Source organism: Sceloporus occidentalis, unplaced genomic scaffold (assembly GCF_023333645.1).
Source record: "Sceloporus occidentalis isolate IW3139 unplaced genomic scaffold, rSceOcc1.0.p SCAF_5, whole genome shotgun sequence".
In the NCBI taxonomy this organism is placed as follows: domain Eukaryota; kingdom Metazoa; phylum Chordata; class Lepidosauria; order Squamata; family Phrynosomatidae; genus Sceloporus; species Sceloporus occidentalis.
The window spans coordinates 92,083,915-92,104,784 of NW_028316985.1; the positions used below are offsets into that span (position 1 = coordinate 92,083,915).

At 38.7% G+C, this 20,870-nt stretch overlaps 1 protein-coding gene across 10 annotated transcripts in view; it reads left to right on the forward strand.

Moving 5' to 3' along the window:
* The window catches only part of KCNIP4 (potassium voltage-gated channel interacting protein 4), a 434,206-nt gene extending 413,356 nt beyond the window's left edge, over positions 1-20,850 (forward strand). For all 10 annotated transcript variants that reach the window (XM_089524731.1, XM_089524726.1, XM_089524736.1 and 7 more), the window contains 6 exons: positions 3,936-4,005; positions 6,597-6,667; positions 15,476-15,583; positions 17,402-17,506; positions 18,045-18,107; positions 18,965-20,850. In XM_089524731.1, coding sequence (XP_089380857.1) covers positions 3,936-4,005; positions 6,597-6,667; positions 15,476-15,583; positions 17,402-17,506; positions 18,045-18,107; positions 18,965-19,012 — 465 coding nt within the window. In that variant the 3' untranslated portion in view covers positions 19,013-20,850. The remainder of the gene's footprint in view (positions 1-3,935; positions 4,006-6,596; positions 6,668-15,475; positions 15,584-17,401; positions 17,507-18,044; positions 18,108-18,964) is intronic.
* The last annotated feature ends 20 nt before the right edge of the window (positions 20,851-20,870 follow it).

A 20,870-nucleotide genomic window follows, 5' to 3' on the forward strand; every position in this document is an offset into this window, starting at 1 on the left:
GTGATTCATTATCAGTACATACTCATATATAATGTGTACTCTTGCACATGCTAGGGGGATGATATCAGCAACAATTATTATTAGTATTAGTATTTCCAGGCTTTAGCCTAAAAAAAAATCATAAGAAAATAAGTCAGGACTGTAGCCTTACAACATTTTAACAGTCTGAATCGTTTATAATTCCTTCCATCTGAGGACCTTTGGGTGCTTGACATAATGAATTGGGCCTCACAGTGCTCATCCAAAGCAGCAAATTAGTTCAGTTAAAGAAATAAATACTCTTCATTTGCCCTCACAAACCTTTCTCTCAGGTGCAAAATTTTGGTGAAATTATTGTGGCTGAAAAGATATTTTATTACTAAGATCTGTGCATATTTTTCTCTAATGGAATTCTAATGGAATTAAGTGAATTGGATACTTAATCAGTATGACAAGAGAAGAGAAAGGGAAAAGCAGGACTTGACTCATAGAACTGATATGTAACAAACCAACATGCACACACACTCTTAAAAGGTAATTTTGCAGTACAGTCCACATAAACAGTCAATAATCGGTATTAAATACATAATCCATAGATGTGAATGCATCTTAATGGCCATTGATATAAGCAATGAAACATTAGAACAAAGGCCAGAAGTGTTTTGATAGTGGCTTCATCAATGGTCCTTTATATCTTCGGCTTTCTCATTCTTTCTATCTCAGCAGTTCTCAACCTGTGGGTCGCAACCCCTTTGGGGTTTGAATGACCCTTTCACAGGGGTTGCCTAAGACCATCAAAAAACCCATATTTCCAATGGCCTTAGGAAAATGGTTGGGAGTCACTGTAACACGAGGAACTGTATTAAAGGATTGCAGAATTAGGAAGATTGAGAACCACTGTTCTATGTGCTCATTCTTCCCAGCAGTTTCAGCCTGAAGTACAGTGGCCCTTTCCCATCTGTGGCAGTTCAGTTTGGCAGAAGGGGAAAAGCATGGATACTCAAGCCCCATATTATTCAATGGGAGATGATAAACACAAGTCTGAGCCAGTATGTTCATATGCAAGTACTGCCACTGAATAATATGTGGGGTGATCTGCAGGCAGGTGAATTGCTATCCTGCTGAGATGGTGAGCCCACTGTATCAGTTAAAACCAGCTGAATAATGGTACTAACATATATATAATCACTAAAACAACTACAGTTGAATACTCATCAAACACATTGGTGTAGAATTCCTCATATAATATTATATACTTCACATAATTCCTCACAGATACACTGTGCAGGCTGAAAATGAACAGGCTTCAAAGAGCCAAACTTTTGAATTAACGTCAACTATTTGTTGATAAACTTAGCAAATATTGCCCCACTTTGTTGGTGTTGAATTAAACAACCACAGATCCAGAGTGCAAGTGCTTAAATATTTATTTGTAGAAGATGCAAGTTTCAGTCAGTAGATTAATCCTATCTTTGAGTTACATATGATGGGAGCAACACTACTGTGGTCAAAACCACTTTGTTGTTGTTAATTGCCTTCAGGTCTGCTTCAGTTTATGGTGACCTATGAATGAGAGACCTGCAATAGTCCTAGTCCTCAACAGCCCTATTGAAGTCTTGCAAACTCAGGGCAACAGCCCAAATACCTATTATATAAAGTTTTTTTGAAGTTATGAATTTACTTCAGTGTAGATTGTGTGGCAAAATCTCTATAATGGGAAAAAATGGAAGTGTAACAGGGATTGGTTGAAGTCTGGCACTTGCAAAGGGTGTGATCCTGCACTGTCAAATTGGTTAAACAGTAAAGGAGTAAACAACCTCTTGAGGGTGGAAGGAACATAGTGTATAATGTATAATATATAATACATTCAATTTATCTTTTTACTTTATTTTTGCTAAAATTATATAAAAATCTAATCCTGAGGTTAACAGATGGTACAGGAAAAGAGAGGACCGGTGTTGTTTTGAGTGTATAACTATGGAGTGGTAAACCTACTCATAATTTACAAATTATGTGTGTGTGTTTAATTAAACAGTGTTAATGTTTGCTATTAATTCTCACAATGACTATCTCTGTTGTGGACCTATAGTTATTGAATAAAGGTTTGCTGAGTTTTAACTGATTCAAGTCTGAAATTCTCAACTTGCTTAATTTTGCCGGACCTGACGGTATCAAAGGATAACTTGCCATCTAACTTCAACCCATGGTTTCTGGTTATAGTATACTGGTTGACTGCAACCTAAAGCAGATGCCAGCTTCTGTTTAACCACGCTTTGATATGTTTGTATTGACCAGCTCCAAGATATACTCCAAGATACACTTGGAGCTGTTCAATCCAGACATCATATCTTCAAAACAAACTGATCCTATTTCTGCCTGCAAGATGGCACTAAAGCAAATAGCTGAGGAAAGAATGATAAAATGTAGAGTTGGACCCAGGTGTATTGATTATCAATTAATTTCACATAAATAATTGAATAATTTTGAATGGAAATGGCATGCACTCCACTTAGAGCAAGTGGTACAGGCTTGGTCATTATCCTGTACAAATGCTGCCTCCCTTTCCTTGAAAATGAGTATAGCAGTTGAACAGTTGCTCGTCTTTCACTTAGAAAATTGTTTTATAAATGTATCTATAAAATTCAGTTCTGATATACAGTATTTGAGGGGTTCATGGCACTTGATAGTGTGTTCTGCATATTTCGAGTTTCCTTAATGCAGAGTAATTAAACTGCAGTGCAAACATGAGAGTTTAAATAGTATCCTGAACATGCTCCACAACCCTTGAACCATTACCATTAAAGGAGTTATTATCGTGTAGCATATGGACTTTTCTGAGATTCTTGAAAATGCATGGAGAAATCAAAATGATGCTACCAATAGCAACATTTTTACCTTTGAGAAGGTGATCTGGAGAGACATTACTAGATTGGAAAATTAAATTTCAAACTAGGTGGTGTAATTTATCGGATACTAAATGTACAGCCCTTCAAATCCTGTGTGTACTGTCATTCTGAGTTCTCATTGTAGAGGAGAGTTAATTGTGTTACAAGGAACACAAAATAAGTTAGCTCCAGTTGTTGGACTACAACTCCTACCATCTTGGCCATGCTAGCTGGGGATGATGAGAATTTATTTATGGAAAATGTTTTTATCTCACTTTTCAGCCCCCAAAAAAGGCTCCCAGAAAAGTTGACATGCAGTCAATAAACATTAGACTCTTCCTGCATGTAGGCATATAATGCAAAAAGATGTGATGTAGAAGGAAAATGGGATGGGGAGGAAACTTCAAGCGGTTTTGCAGCAGGGCCCAGGACCCACTTCCCAGCTCATTCCTCTTAACTTTATTTATATTCTGCCTTTTCTTGTGAACATAGGGACTCAAGGTGGCTTACGTGTTAAAAAGACTACAATTGAAAACATTAAAAAGTCAACATTAAAACAAAAGTAAACTATTAATTATATTAAAAACATACACTAAAAAGATTTTAAAAGTTGCGTAATACAATGCAGATTAAGAACAATAAAACCCTGGAGCTTTATTGTTAAAAGCTTTTGGTTCTAAACACTTGCTTGAGCAAAAAATTTCATCTGCAGGAATGATGCTCCAAAAGGCAGTAGCTGAGAAGAGTGGGTGACTTAAACTAATGGTTTCACTTTGTTGAATGTAGAAATGGGTCAGTAGCACAAGACTTTTAATGCACAAGATATATTTTCAGGCATATAAAAATGAGGCTCACATTGCCCTTAGTGACTGCACAAGAAAAGCAGGAGTAGGCAGACTTGGATTTCTCTTCTTTGCTTCTGGAAAAAAATGGTGTTAAGCAGGCCATGGCCTTATTAACAGAGAATCTTTTTTCTTTTGTTTATTTGAAATCCTTATTGAATCAGAGCCTCCTTGACACAGAGCATGCAAGGGTGTGTTATTCATATGTATTCTTTGTGACTTCCTTTAGGAATGTCCCAGTGGGGTTGTTAATGAAGAGACTTTCAAAGAGATTTACTCTCAGTTCTTCCCACAGGGAGGTAAGTACTCCACCGATGATTAGTCTTGTTTGCAGGCACAACCAATTGCTTGTAATTGCTCTAAAATCTGGCTTAAACAGGTGGTTGTTCTAGTTAATTAAGCCTCTTATCCTGAATTGCGTGGACCGCAGTTTCCGGCTTTAATTGAAGAGGGAGCATATCTTCTACTACCAACAGATGCTTATGATACTTGCACTATCTGCAATTTCTTTGTTTGTGTGGTGTTGTAGCCAACCTCATCCCAAAGGCTCAAGGCAATAACAAAACCAACATACACACACGTGCATTTCTTCACATTTTTTCCTGAGATAAACATGAGACCCAAAGGCCAGTTTAAGCAGCTAGAATCTAGGATCCTGGAATCTTCTGGGAAGATGCTCAGGGTTAAGCTTTGGTAAATCTGCTGAGGAGGAGCGGTCTAAAAATCAGTATTTTCCACCACCATTTAGAGAGTGGTGTTCAAACACAGTGATTGTTCAACACCGCTTACATTTCTGGCCAGCCTCATTAATTGCCTGCATTGAATGGAGCTACTGTTTATACTCATGTATAACTCTAGAATTTAGGTTAAAAATTGACCCCAAAAACCTGAGTCGACTTATCCATGGGTCAATGTAAGTACTGTACTTCAAATCACACACACACAAAACATCCACTGGTGAAAGGCAAGCGTTTGATCTTCCCTGGAAACTTTGCCCCCCTTCTACTCTCTCATCCATCCAGCCTTTAGTACAAGCACAAATAGTTATCTCTGCTGGAATTTTGTAAGTTCTTTGAGATTGTTTTCCTTAGCTTTGTCCTTTACATGCTTCATTACATGCCCCTAAGTTTTACCCTCGACTTATCCATGGGTCATATCAAAATCCATAATTCTGGCCCCAAAACCTGCCCTCGACGTATACATGAGGTTGACCTGTAGTCGAGTATATACAGTAGTTATACATAAATCTTGATAAGCTGGCTAATGACAAAATCTTTTCCTTGTCTTGCCTTCTTTGCTATAGATACAATTAAGCAATGAAAAAATTATTAGGAACAACTGCACTTAACGTTTGCTCATTGTTGTTCCTCTTCTCCTTTGTGTCCACACAGTGGTCACTCAGATGTCATGGGAAGTCTATAAGCAGGACATGAGTGCAATAGTTTTTAAATACAATAGCTATCACTTGTGTTCCACAGCAGCTAGTATTCAAAAGTACGATACTGGAGATGTCATGTAGCCATCAGAACTAGCAGCCATTGGCCTTAATCCAGTATCTATTCCCATCTAGAGTAGGGATGTTCCTACTTGAATTCCAGCCATTGTCTTTAAATATGGAGCCATTTTTCTATCCTCCTGGGAAATTACCATTGACAGGCATTTAGTACATGAATATGTCTAAACCAGTGGCTAAACCAGCCCTATTTTTGTTTTGTTTTATGTCATTGTGTTCTTCCAATAACATCTGACTGGGCTGTCTGTATGAACTATGTTCAAGTGGGATGTGAAATGTGTAACCACTATGTATATGCTAATGCCCTGGGTGAAAACGGAGGAGTCAGGCCTCTTACTTTGTATGGTCTGAGCCTCTCTCAAATATATTAGAGGTCTGTGTTGGTTCCTGATGCCACCTGTCCAAAGGTCTTTTAAGTGTCACTATGAAGAAGCCACATTTCAAATCTCTCTGCACTGATTTCTATTCCAGACTTAGTGAGAGAGAAATAGCATTAAGTAGATATAATTAAAAGCTTAAGGGCTTCACCTTTCAGCTTATATTTAATCACATGAGTCTTCCCTGCTTTGGATATTTTACTGACTACAGACAGTAAAACCACAGGCATTATCTAGAAAGTATGAAAGGTCACTATAAAAGGTAGCTCAGGCAAAGTTTGCAATTGCCTGCATTGATTTTTGCAGTTTAAAAACTTTTGAGTCTTTTCAGTGTCAGTAGTCTGACTAATGCCATTCCTAGTTTTGTTGTTCATAGCCCAGTGCTCTAACCACTATACCACACCGAGATGCAAGAAATAAATGCCAAAGAGGCAGGTACCAAAATATTTGATTTTAGGAAGCAAAAAGTATTCCTTATTTTCACTTAAAAGATAAATATTAAATACAGAATTATTCCTCATTTTGAACCTAGATCTCTATCTAGATCACATGTATTTTGCACCCTTCGTTTTTTAAAATGATGATGAGGACGCATCTCTGTCCTAGCTATGTGTGCTGAAAACACAATTCCATTTGTTTCAAACCAGTTTAAAAACAAGTTCATTAAAACAGTTGCTGCTCCTAAGGTGACTGGGTGCAAAGGGAGCAGCGACTGAGATTGGCTGTTTTGAATTTGCAGTAGAACAGTAGACCTAAAAAAAATATATGCCCACAGGGTGCTAGGATTGTTGCCCAAGAGGAAAGGGGGCAGTAGCCCGAAAAGGTTTCAAGACCACTGATCTAGATCATAAATGAAAATATGTGAAAGCCAGCTGGGATGGTATAATATTTATTCTAAATATAAAAAAAATAATTGGGGGTAGTGGAAGAAAAAATATCTGCAGCAACACAGATAAACACATTAAAATGTTATTAAGTATAATCCTTGTTTGCACTGCAGATTCCACAACATACGCACATTTTCTCTTCAATGCATTTGACACAGATCATAATGGATGTGTAAGTTTTGAGGTAAGTCTGTTTCTGATCTTGTCAACTGTGTTTCAGAACAATCTCTGTTTAATGTTAACATGCCGTTTTTCTCATTTACTGTATTTTGCATTCAGTGTATTACTTTGATATTGGACAATGAAATGCAAACAGAGGCTTAATTTACAAGTCAAATTGCTGAGATAGGTATCTCTGAGGAAATCCCATTATGGGATGGGAAACTGGTTACGCATAGAGAATATGCATTCCTCTTAATATCTAGGTGGATCTTTTCACAAATCATAGAAGAATTGTTAGAGTACTTGACTGATGGGATTGACTGATCGATTGATTATGTGGCTGGGAACATTGATTTGTTTTCACTTTATAAACTGTAATTTCATATATGTGTGTGTGTGTGTGTGTGTGTTCAACAGGCCCATTGACCAACCATCCCATTTATGAAGGTAGTGACTGAAATTATTATGATGCTATGAATCTATGGCCGACATCCTGTTGGTAATTCACAACTAGAACATATCTGTTCAATCAGTTATTGAATGGAAACTTAACCTAGATGAATTAAATTGATTCGGTCTATTCCAGTTAGGATTCACAACAGAATTTAGGCCTCTCTTTGCAAAATGTGAACAGACTTTAGTAGTTACTGGGTAACAGGGCTTGGCTTTAAAACAACTTCCTAATGCAACTACCTCAGACAGCAAATGAAGAGTAGCACCATTGCCTGGCTGTTTCTCTTAAGCCTCTTGCCCTTTGTTGGAGAACAGAGTGATGTCATCTCCTGTCTTGCTGTACTCAGATGTAGCAGAGGATGTGATTCTGTCTCCAGTATCAGAGTGAAACTCAGTTGGCAGTACTGTTATTTTTTTTGTACACAGAAAAGGGATGAGAATGTTGTTTTGTCCCTTGTTTCAGGCAGCAGAGTGTCTTGGAATAGCCATGACTGGTAGAAATAATTAGGATTAACACATTGCTGGATGAGGAAAAGCAGACTAAAACTGAATCCAGACAAAACAGAGGTTCTCGCAGTAGGGCCCCTAATCCAGGTAATGAGATACATCAACCGGTCCTAGATGGGATCACACTCCCCTCAAAGGACTGGGTTTGCAGTCTGGAGGTGCTCCTAGACTCGTCGCTTCAGATAACAAATCAGGTAAATGCGACGGTCAGGAGCACTTGTTATCAGATCTGGCTGATACGCCAGATGCATCCTTTCCTGGAACAGGGGACCCTGAAAACTGTGCCTCATGCACTGATAACCTCGACTTCTGGAATGCATTCTGCATGGGGCTACCCTTGTGCTTAGTTTGGAAACCTCAGTTAGTACAGATCATGACAGCTAGGTTGGTTACTGGTAAAACCAGAAGCGATCATATAACACCTATTTTAAAATCGCTCCACTGGCTGCCCATTGGTTTCTGGACACAGTACAAAGTTAGTTACTTCCTTTAAAGCCCTAAATGGCTTGGGTTCAACCTATCTTTGGGACTGCCTCCTTCTGTACAATTCACCCCGCACACTCAGGTCCTCTGGGAGGAATTTATTGCAGCCTATAAAAACCAGGCTGACTGCTACCACCCAGAGGACCTTTTCTTCAGCCGCTCCCAGATTATGAAATGGCCTGCCGGAAGAGATCTGTCACATTACCAGTTGAGACAGCTTCAAAAAGGCTGTCAAGACTGATCTCTTCTGGCAGGCCTTTCCTGAACAGAAAACCCAGTCACCAATCCGAACTTATCACCCCTCTGAATTTTGCTATAGCCATACACTCACTCTGTACATTTTAATGTATGTTTTAAATTGTCAATGGTTTAATTTGATGTTTTAGGGGAGGGTGGGATACTGGGATGGGATTTTGTATGTAATTTTTAACCTTATAAGCCGCCTCGATTGTCAGTGACAGAGAGGCGGGATATAAATAAAATTTTATTATCTTATTGTTATTTATTATGTTGCTTTATACAGGATATTTCATAGAATCATAGAGTTGGAAGAGACCGCAAGGGCCATCCAGTCCAACCCCCTGCCATGCAGGAAATCCAAATCAAAGCATCCCTGACAGATGGCCATCCAGCCTCTGCTTAAAGACCTCCAAAGGAGACTCCACTACACTCCGCTGTTCCACTGTTGAACAGCCCTTACTGTCAGGAGGTTCCTCCTAATGTTGAGGTGGAATCTCTTTCCCTGCAGCTTGCATCCATTGCTCCAGGTCCTAGTCTCTGGAGCAGCAGAAAACAAGCTTGCTCCCTCCTCAGTATGACATCCCTTCAAATATTTAAACAGGGCTATCATATCACCTCTTAACCTTCTTTTCTCCAGGCTAAACATACCCAGCTCCCTAAGACATTCCTCATAGGGCATGGTTTCCAGACCCTTCACCATTTTAGTCGCCCTCCTTTGGACACGCTCCAGTTTCTCAATGTCCTTTTTGAATTGTGGCACCCAGAATTGGACACAATATTCTAGGTGGGGCCTGACCAGAGCAGAATAGAGTGGCACTATTACTTCCCTTGATCTAGACACTATGCTTCTATTGATGCAGCCTAAAATCGCATTGGCCTTGTTAGCTGCTGCATCGCACTGTTGACTCATGTTCAACTTGTGGTCTACTTGGACTCCGAGATCCCTTTCACATGTTGTCTCCTTAAGCCAGGTGTCCCCCATCCTATATCTGTGCATTTCATTTTTCCGCCCTAAGTGCAGTACCTTACATTTCTTCCTGTTGGAGTTCATTTTGTTAGCTGTGGCCCAGCTTGAATTCATTTTGCCTCTGTTTCGCAGATAGCAAAGAAAATCAGAAATCATAGTCATAATCATTAGATTTGTTATGCAGCAGCAGGTGTCCTATATTGGCACTTTCCTCACATGCTTTTCGTGCTACTAGCATTTATTCTCCCACCATCCCTTGAGTAGGTTATTACAAACACCTCTTTACTGGCGCTTTTATACTCTACAACACTTCTCTGATGAACCAAAAGTACCTGTCACAGACCTTTCAATCAGAAATGATGTCAGCCATTCATCGGAAACATCTAATGATAGTTCCCAGCAGCTCCTAAGTTAAATCAAGCCAAATCAGTTCAGTTTCATTGATCTTACAATCATAGACCTCTAGTGCTGGAAGGGACCTCAAGAGTCCTGCCAGATATGGAATCCATAGTCAAAGCATCATTGACACACTCAACCTATGTTTAAAAACATCTCACGGAGTCTTAGTCCACCACTTTCTGAGGTTGTATGCTCCTGTCAAACAACGCTGACCATGAGGTATTTCTTCATGTTTACTCAGAATCTCCTTTGTTTTATCTCTATAAAGGCGATATGACTCCAATATTTGCTTGCACGACAGCAAACAAAATATCCCCAAATCATAGTAAATATAGATCTGCATAAAGCAACAATAATACTGTTTTCAAAGCATGATTGCATGTTGAAAGCACATAACAGCGATGTCTGGAAAAACTCTAAAATCATCATTATTTTACTGAATATAAAAACAAAAACATTTTTAATATTGTAATAAAAACCCCAAATTCTTTTATTTGACATATCCTAGTTTATTAAATTCTAGTCCTCTCTTTATTCCACTATGCAATCATCATTCCCAGATGAATTACAATCAATTTTGGAAAGGATAAAAAGAGCTTTACTATAATGAGAAAAATATTCAATTAGAGGAAAGGGGGAGAAGAGGGTCTCATCATTAACTAGGCGCGCTTCCTCTTTCACCTTCCCTTCCTTCATCTCCCAAAGAACTCCTTTATTCCATCATACTGTTCCCAAAGAAGCAGCTGCTACTCATGTTTAACCCTCTGTTGACAATGTAGGATCAAATCCCTTTCAAAATCCCTGTGTAAAAATAATAAACACTGGTTTCATTCTCTTTACTATCTCTGGTTTGTGACCAAAATAAATTCATTCATTCAATCCATCAGCCTCTTTATTCTTTCAGTTGTGTGACTCCTTCACCTTTTGAGATTTCAGAGGCTTTTCCCCCTGAATTATTATCCTGTTGGAATGACTGAAGAAACTGTAGACCAATACATCAAAGTCATAAGTGACCACACAAAGTTATTAGTTACTTGTTATGTCTACAGAACATAATCGGTACGTTCCATTTTCCCTGTTTTCAAATACACAAATCACTTTCTTCCTTCCACAAACAGTATCTAGAGTCAGTGATTTGATTCTTATTATCAGCCACAACTAGAGTTGTCCCATTGAATTGGTGGTAATCATATAAGGGTTGGCTTCCCAATTTTCCATTGATTTGATAGTCAACCATAGTTGGAATGAAAGGCCAACATCAGAGCTTGGAAAAGGCACTTTCTGAGCACAGCTCCTAGACTCTCTCAGTTACTATGACTAGCAAACATGTAGGTTGGGGGATTTGGGGAGTTTTAATTTAAAAAGTATAACTTTTCCAAGCTGTTGTCTAGAGTACTCTGCAGTGCAGCTGAATATCACTTTGATGCAGTGACAAAGGACATGTTTCATCATTTCACTTAATGCAGTGACAGAGAATTTAGAGCAAAACTGTGCTTCATCTAATGGTTTTCTGTCCTGTTAAAATAGTTGTAGCATTTGTTACTGTTATATTTATGGAACAGTGGTAATTATGCTAAATGTATGTTAGTGGTGCATTTGGGAGCTGGAGACTGGAGTAGCAGGGCAATGCATTGTAGCCCAAGGTAGTCCCCAAGAAGGAGTAGGTGAGAAGTAAGTATGTTCAGTGTTTGCACCTTGGCTACCATGGCCTCATTGCTAATTGGAACTTTTTTGTATCATCATGGTCACTGTTATTGTTGTTAAAACTGCCATCCACATATGTAGAATCACTTTTTATTATTTTTACTTGAGGACAGATTGTTCTTTGCTACCACCAAATGGTGCTTATTCCACCACCCCAACATGTTTTCCATCAAGGCAACAAGGTGGAAACTCCATGTTACTCTGGCTGAGGATGATGGTGAAGATTTAAGTATATTTAAAATACAAAACTACATGCTCAGTTGGATTGTGTTCCCCGCTTTTAAAATTAAGGCTGGCTACCAGGTTGACTTGTTTTAATTTTGTATGTTTGGTCTGACTTCCAAATGATGTTATGATGAATAGCATCCACCAAGAATTTTGTATATTGTTCTTGGGTACTTTTGACCCTGATATTGGATTAATGCAGTAAATTTTTCTTTTAATGCATTTAATTTTTCTTTTGATAGAGAGTTAATGACTGTGGGAATAAGACTTAGTGAATAGTAGACTTTGCCATGAAAGTTAGGCCTGTTACAGACTGCCAAAATAAAGGTGCTTCGGGTCTCTTTGGAGGTATGCTGTTTAAATGATGCATGGGTCCTAAGAATCCGGAAGCTGCACCAAAGCTGCACTCCAGTGCTTAGGAATGGAGTGTGGCTTTGGCGCGACTTCTGGACTCTTAGGACCTATGCATCATTTAAATAGCATACCTCCAAAGAGACCCGAAGCACCTTTATTTTGGCAGTCTGTAACAGGCCACAGTTTGTTTACAATGTAAGGACAATTCCTGCCTGCAGTAATAACCCAAGTTGGAATTCTAAACCTTTTATTGACCATGGGCTGAGTATCCCTTTAACTCTGTTAAGGTCACTTACCTACATAAAAGCCTTTTTGACACCAGCAGAATGTATTTCTTTTGGTATGTATTCTTAGGATATGTAATTTTGTTGTGATGTCGGGGAGAACAAATACAGTAATTCTTGCCTATTTCCCTCCAATATCACAATTAGGTCAGATGTGTTAACCTTACAGAAAATAATACAGCTGATGTTTGCCTTTTGGTACTTTATTTGGTTAAAATGTTGCTTACTCATTTGTTTCATAGGGAACCAATTTTCATAGAGCATAATGGGTTTATACTGGAAGACTGTTTTATCATAGGCAGTTTTTAGTCCTATCCCTGCCTCCTTTGAAATGGAGTCTTGTGTCAAAACAGCTTTGGGAAAGCTTGGAGTATTGCAGAACAGAACGACGAAGGCTCTCATTTGCACCATTTGTGTATAGCATTTTTTTCTTTCTAACTTCTAACTGGCAAAAGCAGCTGAAAGAAAGAAAGCATGGTAGTACTGGAGTTTATGAACATATCCTCTTAATCATTCCTGTACTAGTTTGCAGACTTCCCACTCCCGCTTTCTCATGTCTAGAGCAAAAGCTAAAGGAGTACATTGTTTGCCATCTTTTTCATGTAGCTCAAAGGATACTTGAGTGTTTCTAAACAATATTATGCAAAGAGGAAGAGATTTCAGAAAGGAGTATGAATCTGCAAAAGCAAATTCATGGAGGAGAGCTAATGTATTTGCAACAACAGACTGTTTTCATATGCAGCCTTATTAGTGTACCAACTTAAATTGTTGTTGAGTGGAGTCCTTTAAGACATTGATACATTAAAATATAATGGGTCTAAATCTCTGCTTCATAAAACATTGCAATTCATCAAAAAGAATCCTCTAAACATAGCAAGGGACAAATTGGTCTGCCACATAATGTATAAAATGCTCTGCATGAAAGCACATAAGTTGCTTTTTGCTGTGCCTGTACTTGCCTTCTCTCTAAACTCTTAGGGCTGAAGCAGATGGACAGGAAAAAGCGACTTGATCCTGCTTTTTCCAAAAGCAGGTTGAGACCCCGCTGCCTGCACAGCCCACTTCCAAGGAGGGCTGAATAAGCATGGGCTGACTGCACTGGCTGATCTTTTTTGTTGCCTCTCCACTGTACATGCACTTCAATTCACAAACACACCACCTGTGACCTCCATGTATCTCCCACATTTGCCCAGATGCCATCCCACTGCATGGCCACCCCTTTGATCGGTACATTGGTGTGTGAGCGATACATTGGCAAAGCACAATCATGGAGGACCCCATACATGACCCCTTCATCCCATGCCCCCTGTTGGACTGTCTATTTTGTGTATGTTGTCATTACATCCTTTGGAGTTGTCACACTTTCATTTCTTTGCTTTGCTGCAGGCCTGCACTGGCACCAGGCTGTTCATATGAACTGTGAAAATGCACATTTTCTGCCCTGAGTCGAACCATCGCAGCTTATTTTTGCTCCAGTTTTTAGCCACGGAGCACAGCTTTAGTCTGCTTACCAGCCGCTTTGGAGGCGTATGTCATCTAACCGCTCTGCCTTCAAAACAGCTTGAAACCGCTTTATTTTGCCCATCTGTTTTATTATTTAGTTTCAGTTACCGATGGAGCATACCTGAGGTTTTTGTACCTGTATCTTCTGTTCCATAGCTTCTTATATCCCTATGTATAGTATGTACAGTCGGCCCTTCTTATACACGGATTTTTTATACATGGATTCAAGCATACACGGTTTGAAAATGTTCCAAAAAAGTATAAATTTACCTTGATTTTCCATTTTTTATAAGGGACACCATTTTGCTATGACATTATATTTAATGGGACTTGAGCATACACGGATTTTGTTATACACGGGGGATCTTGGAACCAAACCCCAGCGTATAACAAGGGTCCACTGTATAAGTTGAACTTTTCCATAGGCACCTGACTAAACTATTCCAAGACTGGCCAGAGCATGGCTGTTAAATTTACATGTCTACATACAGGGTGATTCAAACAGAACGGTACAAAAGTAAAGCTGTTCTTATTTGGTTTTGCACCTCTCTTTGACTCACCCTAACTCTTCAGAAAAGCTGCTGACCCTTTTAATTGGTCCATGTAATTAAGTTATACTAGCAGTGAGATAAGAGATGTAAATTCCCTGTAACCTTCTGATCACTTTGATTTCTCTTGGGCTCAGACTTTTATATTACTGAATTAATTGAGTTTTTTATTCATAAGCTAAAGCAAAAGTGGAGGAAAAGATTACCATCTCATACAAAATCATATATGCCATCTATTCTATTTTAGTTTGATCATCAGTAGAAATAATCCCACAGTGTCTCACAACAACTTGGCACTAATTATACATATTATCCCTAGCAGCGCTCTGTAATAAAAGCAGTAATACTTTAACAGTCAGGCTGAGAGATCGGGGCAACAACTTAGTTGCTTTGGCATTTTGTTTAATTTTACTTATTTATTATTTTCTTTTCTTATATCCCACCTGTCTCCCAATATGGACTCTAGGTGGAGAACAAGTATAAAGCAATACACTTTAAAAACGGTACAACAATAATTAAATATACAATTTTAAAAACAATTAAACGATGTTAAGAGTTAAAACAGTTATAAATTAAAATATACCATGGTAAAAATACAAACCATTAAAAGTTATATAGCACAGCATTAAAAACCTAGTCCTTATCAGCTTAAAAGGCCTGACTGCACAAAAATGTTTTTACCTGGCGTCGGAAAGATAGTAGGGATGGCAGCAAAGCTTGGGAGCAGCCACTGAGAAGGCACTCTCTCTTGTTCCCACCAAATACGCCTGAGAGAGGTTTTAGTTTGTAATAGCTGTAATCCTTGAGCCACTTATGCTGAAGTAATCTCATTGGGAGTTCCATTATTTATGTGTAAATGCTATGAGTGTGATCCAACTAAAGCTGGGCACTTTATTGTTCCTTTTATTCCAACAAATCTGATATAGATAAGAGTAGCTACTTACAGAGCTTGTTGAAACCCTGCTGATTTCCAAAAGAGAATGAAGTGTGTGTTTATCTGTAGGTACTGAATGCTATATTGTCATCTTGAGTACTTCAGTTCTTTACTGAAAGGGTAGGAGGTAAGGCTAGCATTCTCTCTTAACCATAAAAATGGAGTATTGTTCTGATGTTAATTGTAATTTTTAAAGACCATAATCCTTTGTTTCTTTTTCTTCTTCCAGGATTTTGTTATGGGCCTTTCAATTTTACTCCGAGGGACAGTGCAGGAAAAGCTCAACTGGGCTTTTAATTTGTATGATATAAATAAGGACGGCTATATAACTAAAGAGGTAAGGAGTCAGTCTCACTCACTGCAATTTAAAAGCTCCAGTTGAGCTTTTGCATTTACACGGCAGAGCATACAGGACACCCAAATATGGCTATACTTGGTCTTCCTCTCCCCATGACTGCCACCCTACTGCCTGGATGCCTTCCGGAGGAGTCTCCAGCCACCTTTCTGCTGCTGGGCAGGTGAAGATGACACCAGTCTCCCAGATCTTGTCCCATCCCCCCAAAGAATGCCTGTTTCTTCATGCTTCTGGTTTCAGAAATGTAGCTTGATGCTGCCTCGCCAGCCACCTTCCCACTCTCACTAAACGGCCATGTGAGGGGTTTCCAGGCAGCAGGGAGGTAGGCGACATATGGAGGGGGTTAGTGTTGGATACTTCCATCTGCAACAACCATGGCAGGATATACCTAGGTGCAATTTCAAATTGCTTCATTTGTGATAGGGCTAAACTGGACTCTTTCCTATTTGAGCAGATGCCTCATAGGGCTCTAAAGAAGCATGGGTTCTCATTATATTGCTTATTTGGTTTTGCCATTTATTGTCACATCTGTGTACACTCACTCCATTCTTTTGGGGACTATTTGTAGTGATTTCTTGGATCTGCACTAGGGTCCAATGAGGATTTTAAAAAAAAAAAAACCTAGGCTCTGGCTTGCTTAAATTGGTCCTACGGTTTGAAGGATAAACTTTCTCCTTTCTCATTTTTTTTTACATACCGTATATACTCAACTATAAGTCGACCTCATGTATAAGTCAAGGGCAAGTTTTGGGGTCAAAACTATGGATTTTACTATGACCCATGGGTAAGTTGAGGGTAAAATGTAGGGGCATATAGCAAAGGATCTAAAGGATGAAGCAAAGCAAAACAATGTCAAAGAACTTACAAATTTCCAGCAGACATAACTCTTTGTGCTTATTCTTAAGGCTGAATGAATGAGAGAATAGAGGGGCTCAGTGCTTCCAGGACAGATTATACTCCTGCTTTTCACCAGGGAACGAGTTCTTCTTTTAAATAACAATACAGTATACTTACATTGACCCATGGATAAGTCATCTCAGGTTTTTTTGGGGTCGATTTTTTAACCTAAATTTCTAGATTTATACATGAGTATATACAGTATTTAGGGTTTTTCTATCTGAAAAATCACATATCTATAATACAAAAATGTTAGTCCACCAATGCACTGTAGTACTCTAACTTTTAGATAACCTATTGAACACCCAGATAATGGGAGTTCTCCTCCTGGTGTCACTTCTCTGATTTTAAAACACACCCGCAGTTCAGAGGAGAGTAGTGTCTAATTTTTGTAGATTAGTAAATATTTGCCTTATTGAGAAGCAACAGTATGTTTGCTCTTGAAAATTGGTTCTAGTTCAAAAAGCAGTCAATGGCAAGAGAAGAAGGTTACAGAAGCTCACTGAATGTTGATTAGTAACTGTTTATTTAATCCAGAGACTAGCACCTTTTGGTCCTTCAGATGCACTTGGACTGCAACTCACATTAGCCCTAGGCAGCATTGCATGATGGATGATGGGAGCAGCATTCCAACATTTGGGGCAGAACAAACTGCTTACCCTGACTTAATCAAGCCTCAACAGCTAACTCAAACCTATGTACCAACTGTTGGACTACAACTCCCACTATTCCTAGCACTTGGGCTGTGATGGTTGGAGCTGACAGGAGTTTCATTCAACCACAATAGTCTGAAAGGTTTTCAGCTCTAAGTTGGTAGAACCTGCAAAAGTAAACCTTGAAACATGTTCATGTTTTTCCACTGCAGATTTTTCGGCTCATTTTAACACTTCTTTCTCCCAATAGGAAATGCTGGATATTATGAAAGCTATATATGATATGATGGGGAAATGCACATATCCTGTTGTCAAAGAAGATGCCCCAAGACAACACGTGGAAACATTTTTCCAGGTAGACTTGGATAGTATATGGTAGGAAAAAAGGTGCCCTTAGAAACATCACTTTGATGTTTTGCATTGTGAGAATTACAGCACTTCTTGGCTACACTTTATGAAATCGGGTACAAAAATTTGATATAGATATTGCTGGCTTGCCAATGGAAATACAGTGGATCCTTGTTATACGCTGGGGTTTGGTTCCAAGATCCCCCGTGTATAACAAAATCCGTGTACGCTCAAGTCCCATTAAGTATAATGACATAGCAAAATGGTGTCCCTAATAAAAAAAATGGAACATCAAGGTAAATTTATACTTTTTTGGAACATTTTCAAACCGTGTATGCTTGAATCCATGTATAAAAAATCCGTGTATAAGAAGGTCTGACTGTACAAGATGCCGGTAAGTCTGGGAGTAATGGAGTTATTAGTTGAAAAAGTAGCTTCTATATTTGGCATAAAGCTACTGTTTCTACATACTTGTTTTAAGCTGTTAAAAACAGTGGTATTAACAGAAGTAAACATCACTTAAGCAAATGTTTCTTCTCTGGCAGAAAATGGACAAGAATAAGGATGGTGTAGTTACCATAGATGAATTTATTGAAAGCTGTCAAAAAGTAAGTAACTGGTCTCGAAAATATAGAAATAAATATTTCCCAATCTGTCCTGCACTTCAGAAAACACATTTATTACTTCACAGAAAGATGAACAAGGATCTGGCAGTGTAAGACTACTTCTCAAAGTTACACAACAAACACCAAGGCCTTGAGCTCAACAGTTGTTTAGCCTACTCCAAGGCAAAAGTGAGAGAGGGAACTCTGCATCCTTGCGGAATGAGAACCTCTGAGAAAGTGCAACTGCCTGCATTCTTATTTTTTGGCTAGCATAGTGCCTGAACATGATTCTAGCCAAAGAGGCAGAAGGATGCTATAGACCACCTTAGTCTAATCCATGGCCCAGTGTAGGAAATCTAGCACAACTGTAGCACAACTTCTGCCTAAATGTGACCCACTACCCCACCTCACTTTATAAAGTAATATTTTATGTAGATTAGTAATACTAACTGCTGCCAGCTGACATTCCAACCTCTTGTGCAAGCAGTGTTTGACACAAGAACTGAGTCAGGGACCCGGCTTCTGCCTGTTGCACTGGAGATCACTCACAGGAGGGTGGTGGAAATATCAGCCAGTTGCTTTCCAAGCAACAGGGGAACTAACCTCCATCAATCTCAGTGGCTGCTTCTTGGAAAGTGAAGATTTGGGAGGTTGGACCAGGATTCTTTGCACAGCTCTAATTAATCATGGTGCTTAGTCATATGTATCTCCCAAACAGGATTCTTTCTATCCTGATAATGAGATTATATTGGCTACATTGTTACTTACTGTCTAATTATTTTCTTATTATTTACTTATGATTTTTTATTTTCAGATTTTAAGTCTTTCTTGGATAATGAGATGATGTATTTTTCTTACAGGATGAAAACATAATGCGTTCCATGCAGCTCTTTGAAAATGTGATTTAATCTCTTGCAGTTCTCTCTTCAGTTAATGGACAATATGAACAATTCTGCAGCAACAAATCCATAAAGCTGTTGCCACGTTTACCATAAAACAGGATTGCTCAGCTTTACACTGAGATGTGTATAACACAAATTAGCTTTGTTTAATTAAAGCCTTCCTAACTGAGATTGTATTTTTCAATAGTTGAGGTAAAACAGTCCTGTTAAACAATGCTCTTGTAGTTCTTCAAACCTCATTTAAATCCAGAGAACAATCCAAAGAAAACAACAGTATGAAAACTGCATTACTACCATCCCAGCCATGATGGAAAAGGTACAGGAAAGATGGAAATGGGTAGGAGCTTGACTTTCTAAAATATAAAACTGATTTAATTTCATACTCCCATTTGTATGAACACTGTCCTCACTCAGGTGTCAGTTAAAGGTTATTTACAGGTTGGGCACAATTATCCCATTCATGGAGGCATACTAGAGTGTTTTTCCATTTGCCCCATTCCTGTACATTAGCATCACTGGTTTATGGGAAGTCTTATCAGAACTCAGGTTGCCCTCTCTGGAGCTATTGGTTCTGGATTGAAGAGACAGTTGGATAGACATAGATTGAGCAAGTCATAATTTATCACACAGAGATTATGATCAAATGAGCACATGCAGGCATGCCTGTGTGTCATGGGAGAGGCAGGTGACCTCATTATGCTGTATGGTAATCCTACTCTTACAGGGATTCATTATACTCTTGTTCATTTGCAGCACAGGTGCTGTGGCCTACAATTTTTTTTAAATCACGATCTACTCATTTTATAGAAAGTGTTCTTTTTATAGTAAAAAACTTAAATGGCTCAAATGATTCAATAGTTGCCTGTGGCAAACGTTTTCTGTCCTCAAAACTACCAGTTTAGTTACAATGCAGACAGAAATTTACACAGAAGTTTATGTCCCCAAATTAAAGATGGAAATAAGTTTACTATTACTGGTATTTCAGCTGAGCGAAGCAAAAGTCAGAGTGAATTTCATTACTTCTAAGAATAACTTTGGCCAGATAAAAATCAAGGACGGGGGAATGGGAGAAGAAGAATGTTCTTATATGTTTCCAGTATTTCACAGCTTTAAAACAGCCATATCCAACAGCAGGCAGCCTGCCACTGGTTATGTCAAATGATTTTTCCCCTCTTATTACACAGTCAGCAGTATTGGAGATGTTTATTAGCATAGTAATGGTAGAGTTTTGAGGGACTGTACACCCTGTTTTAAAAAAAAATGATTACAATCATTACCATTGTGCAGAAAAGGCAGATTGGTACTATAAAGATATATGATGGAGGAATAAAAAATAAGGGAATAAGTTGTCTCATGGGTTTAATCAGTTCCAGCTAACCTCAGCATTAGCAGGTATAATGCACTGCACACCCTGTTGAAGTGACAAGGGAAGAAAGAGAGGTGTAGGATGCCCCACACATTAACTTTCTCCCTGGCCTGCATACAAGGAGAGTGACAACTGAACTCAAAGAAGTCATGTTTCCCCAATACAGTCTGTCCATCCAGAAAACTAAAATTACCAGTATAAGATATAATCCAATCTGATTTGTGACATTTCTGCACAAACGATTTGAAGAGCTTACAGATGTATAATGAAAGCTGCAAACTGTTTTTGCAAAACTAAAGCAGGCATCTATTCTGGTGTAGAGATGGAATAGAGAAGCATGTTGAAGGCTGCTCTGCTATCACCAGTGTAGGAATATGAGTAGTACAATACATGTACACCTGAACTTTGCTGTAGTATGTTTGTGAAAATTAAATGTGCACATTTTTATAATAAAATTAGAAAGACAGAATGTCTTCAGTTGTGGGTTTTGCTTTGTTT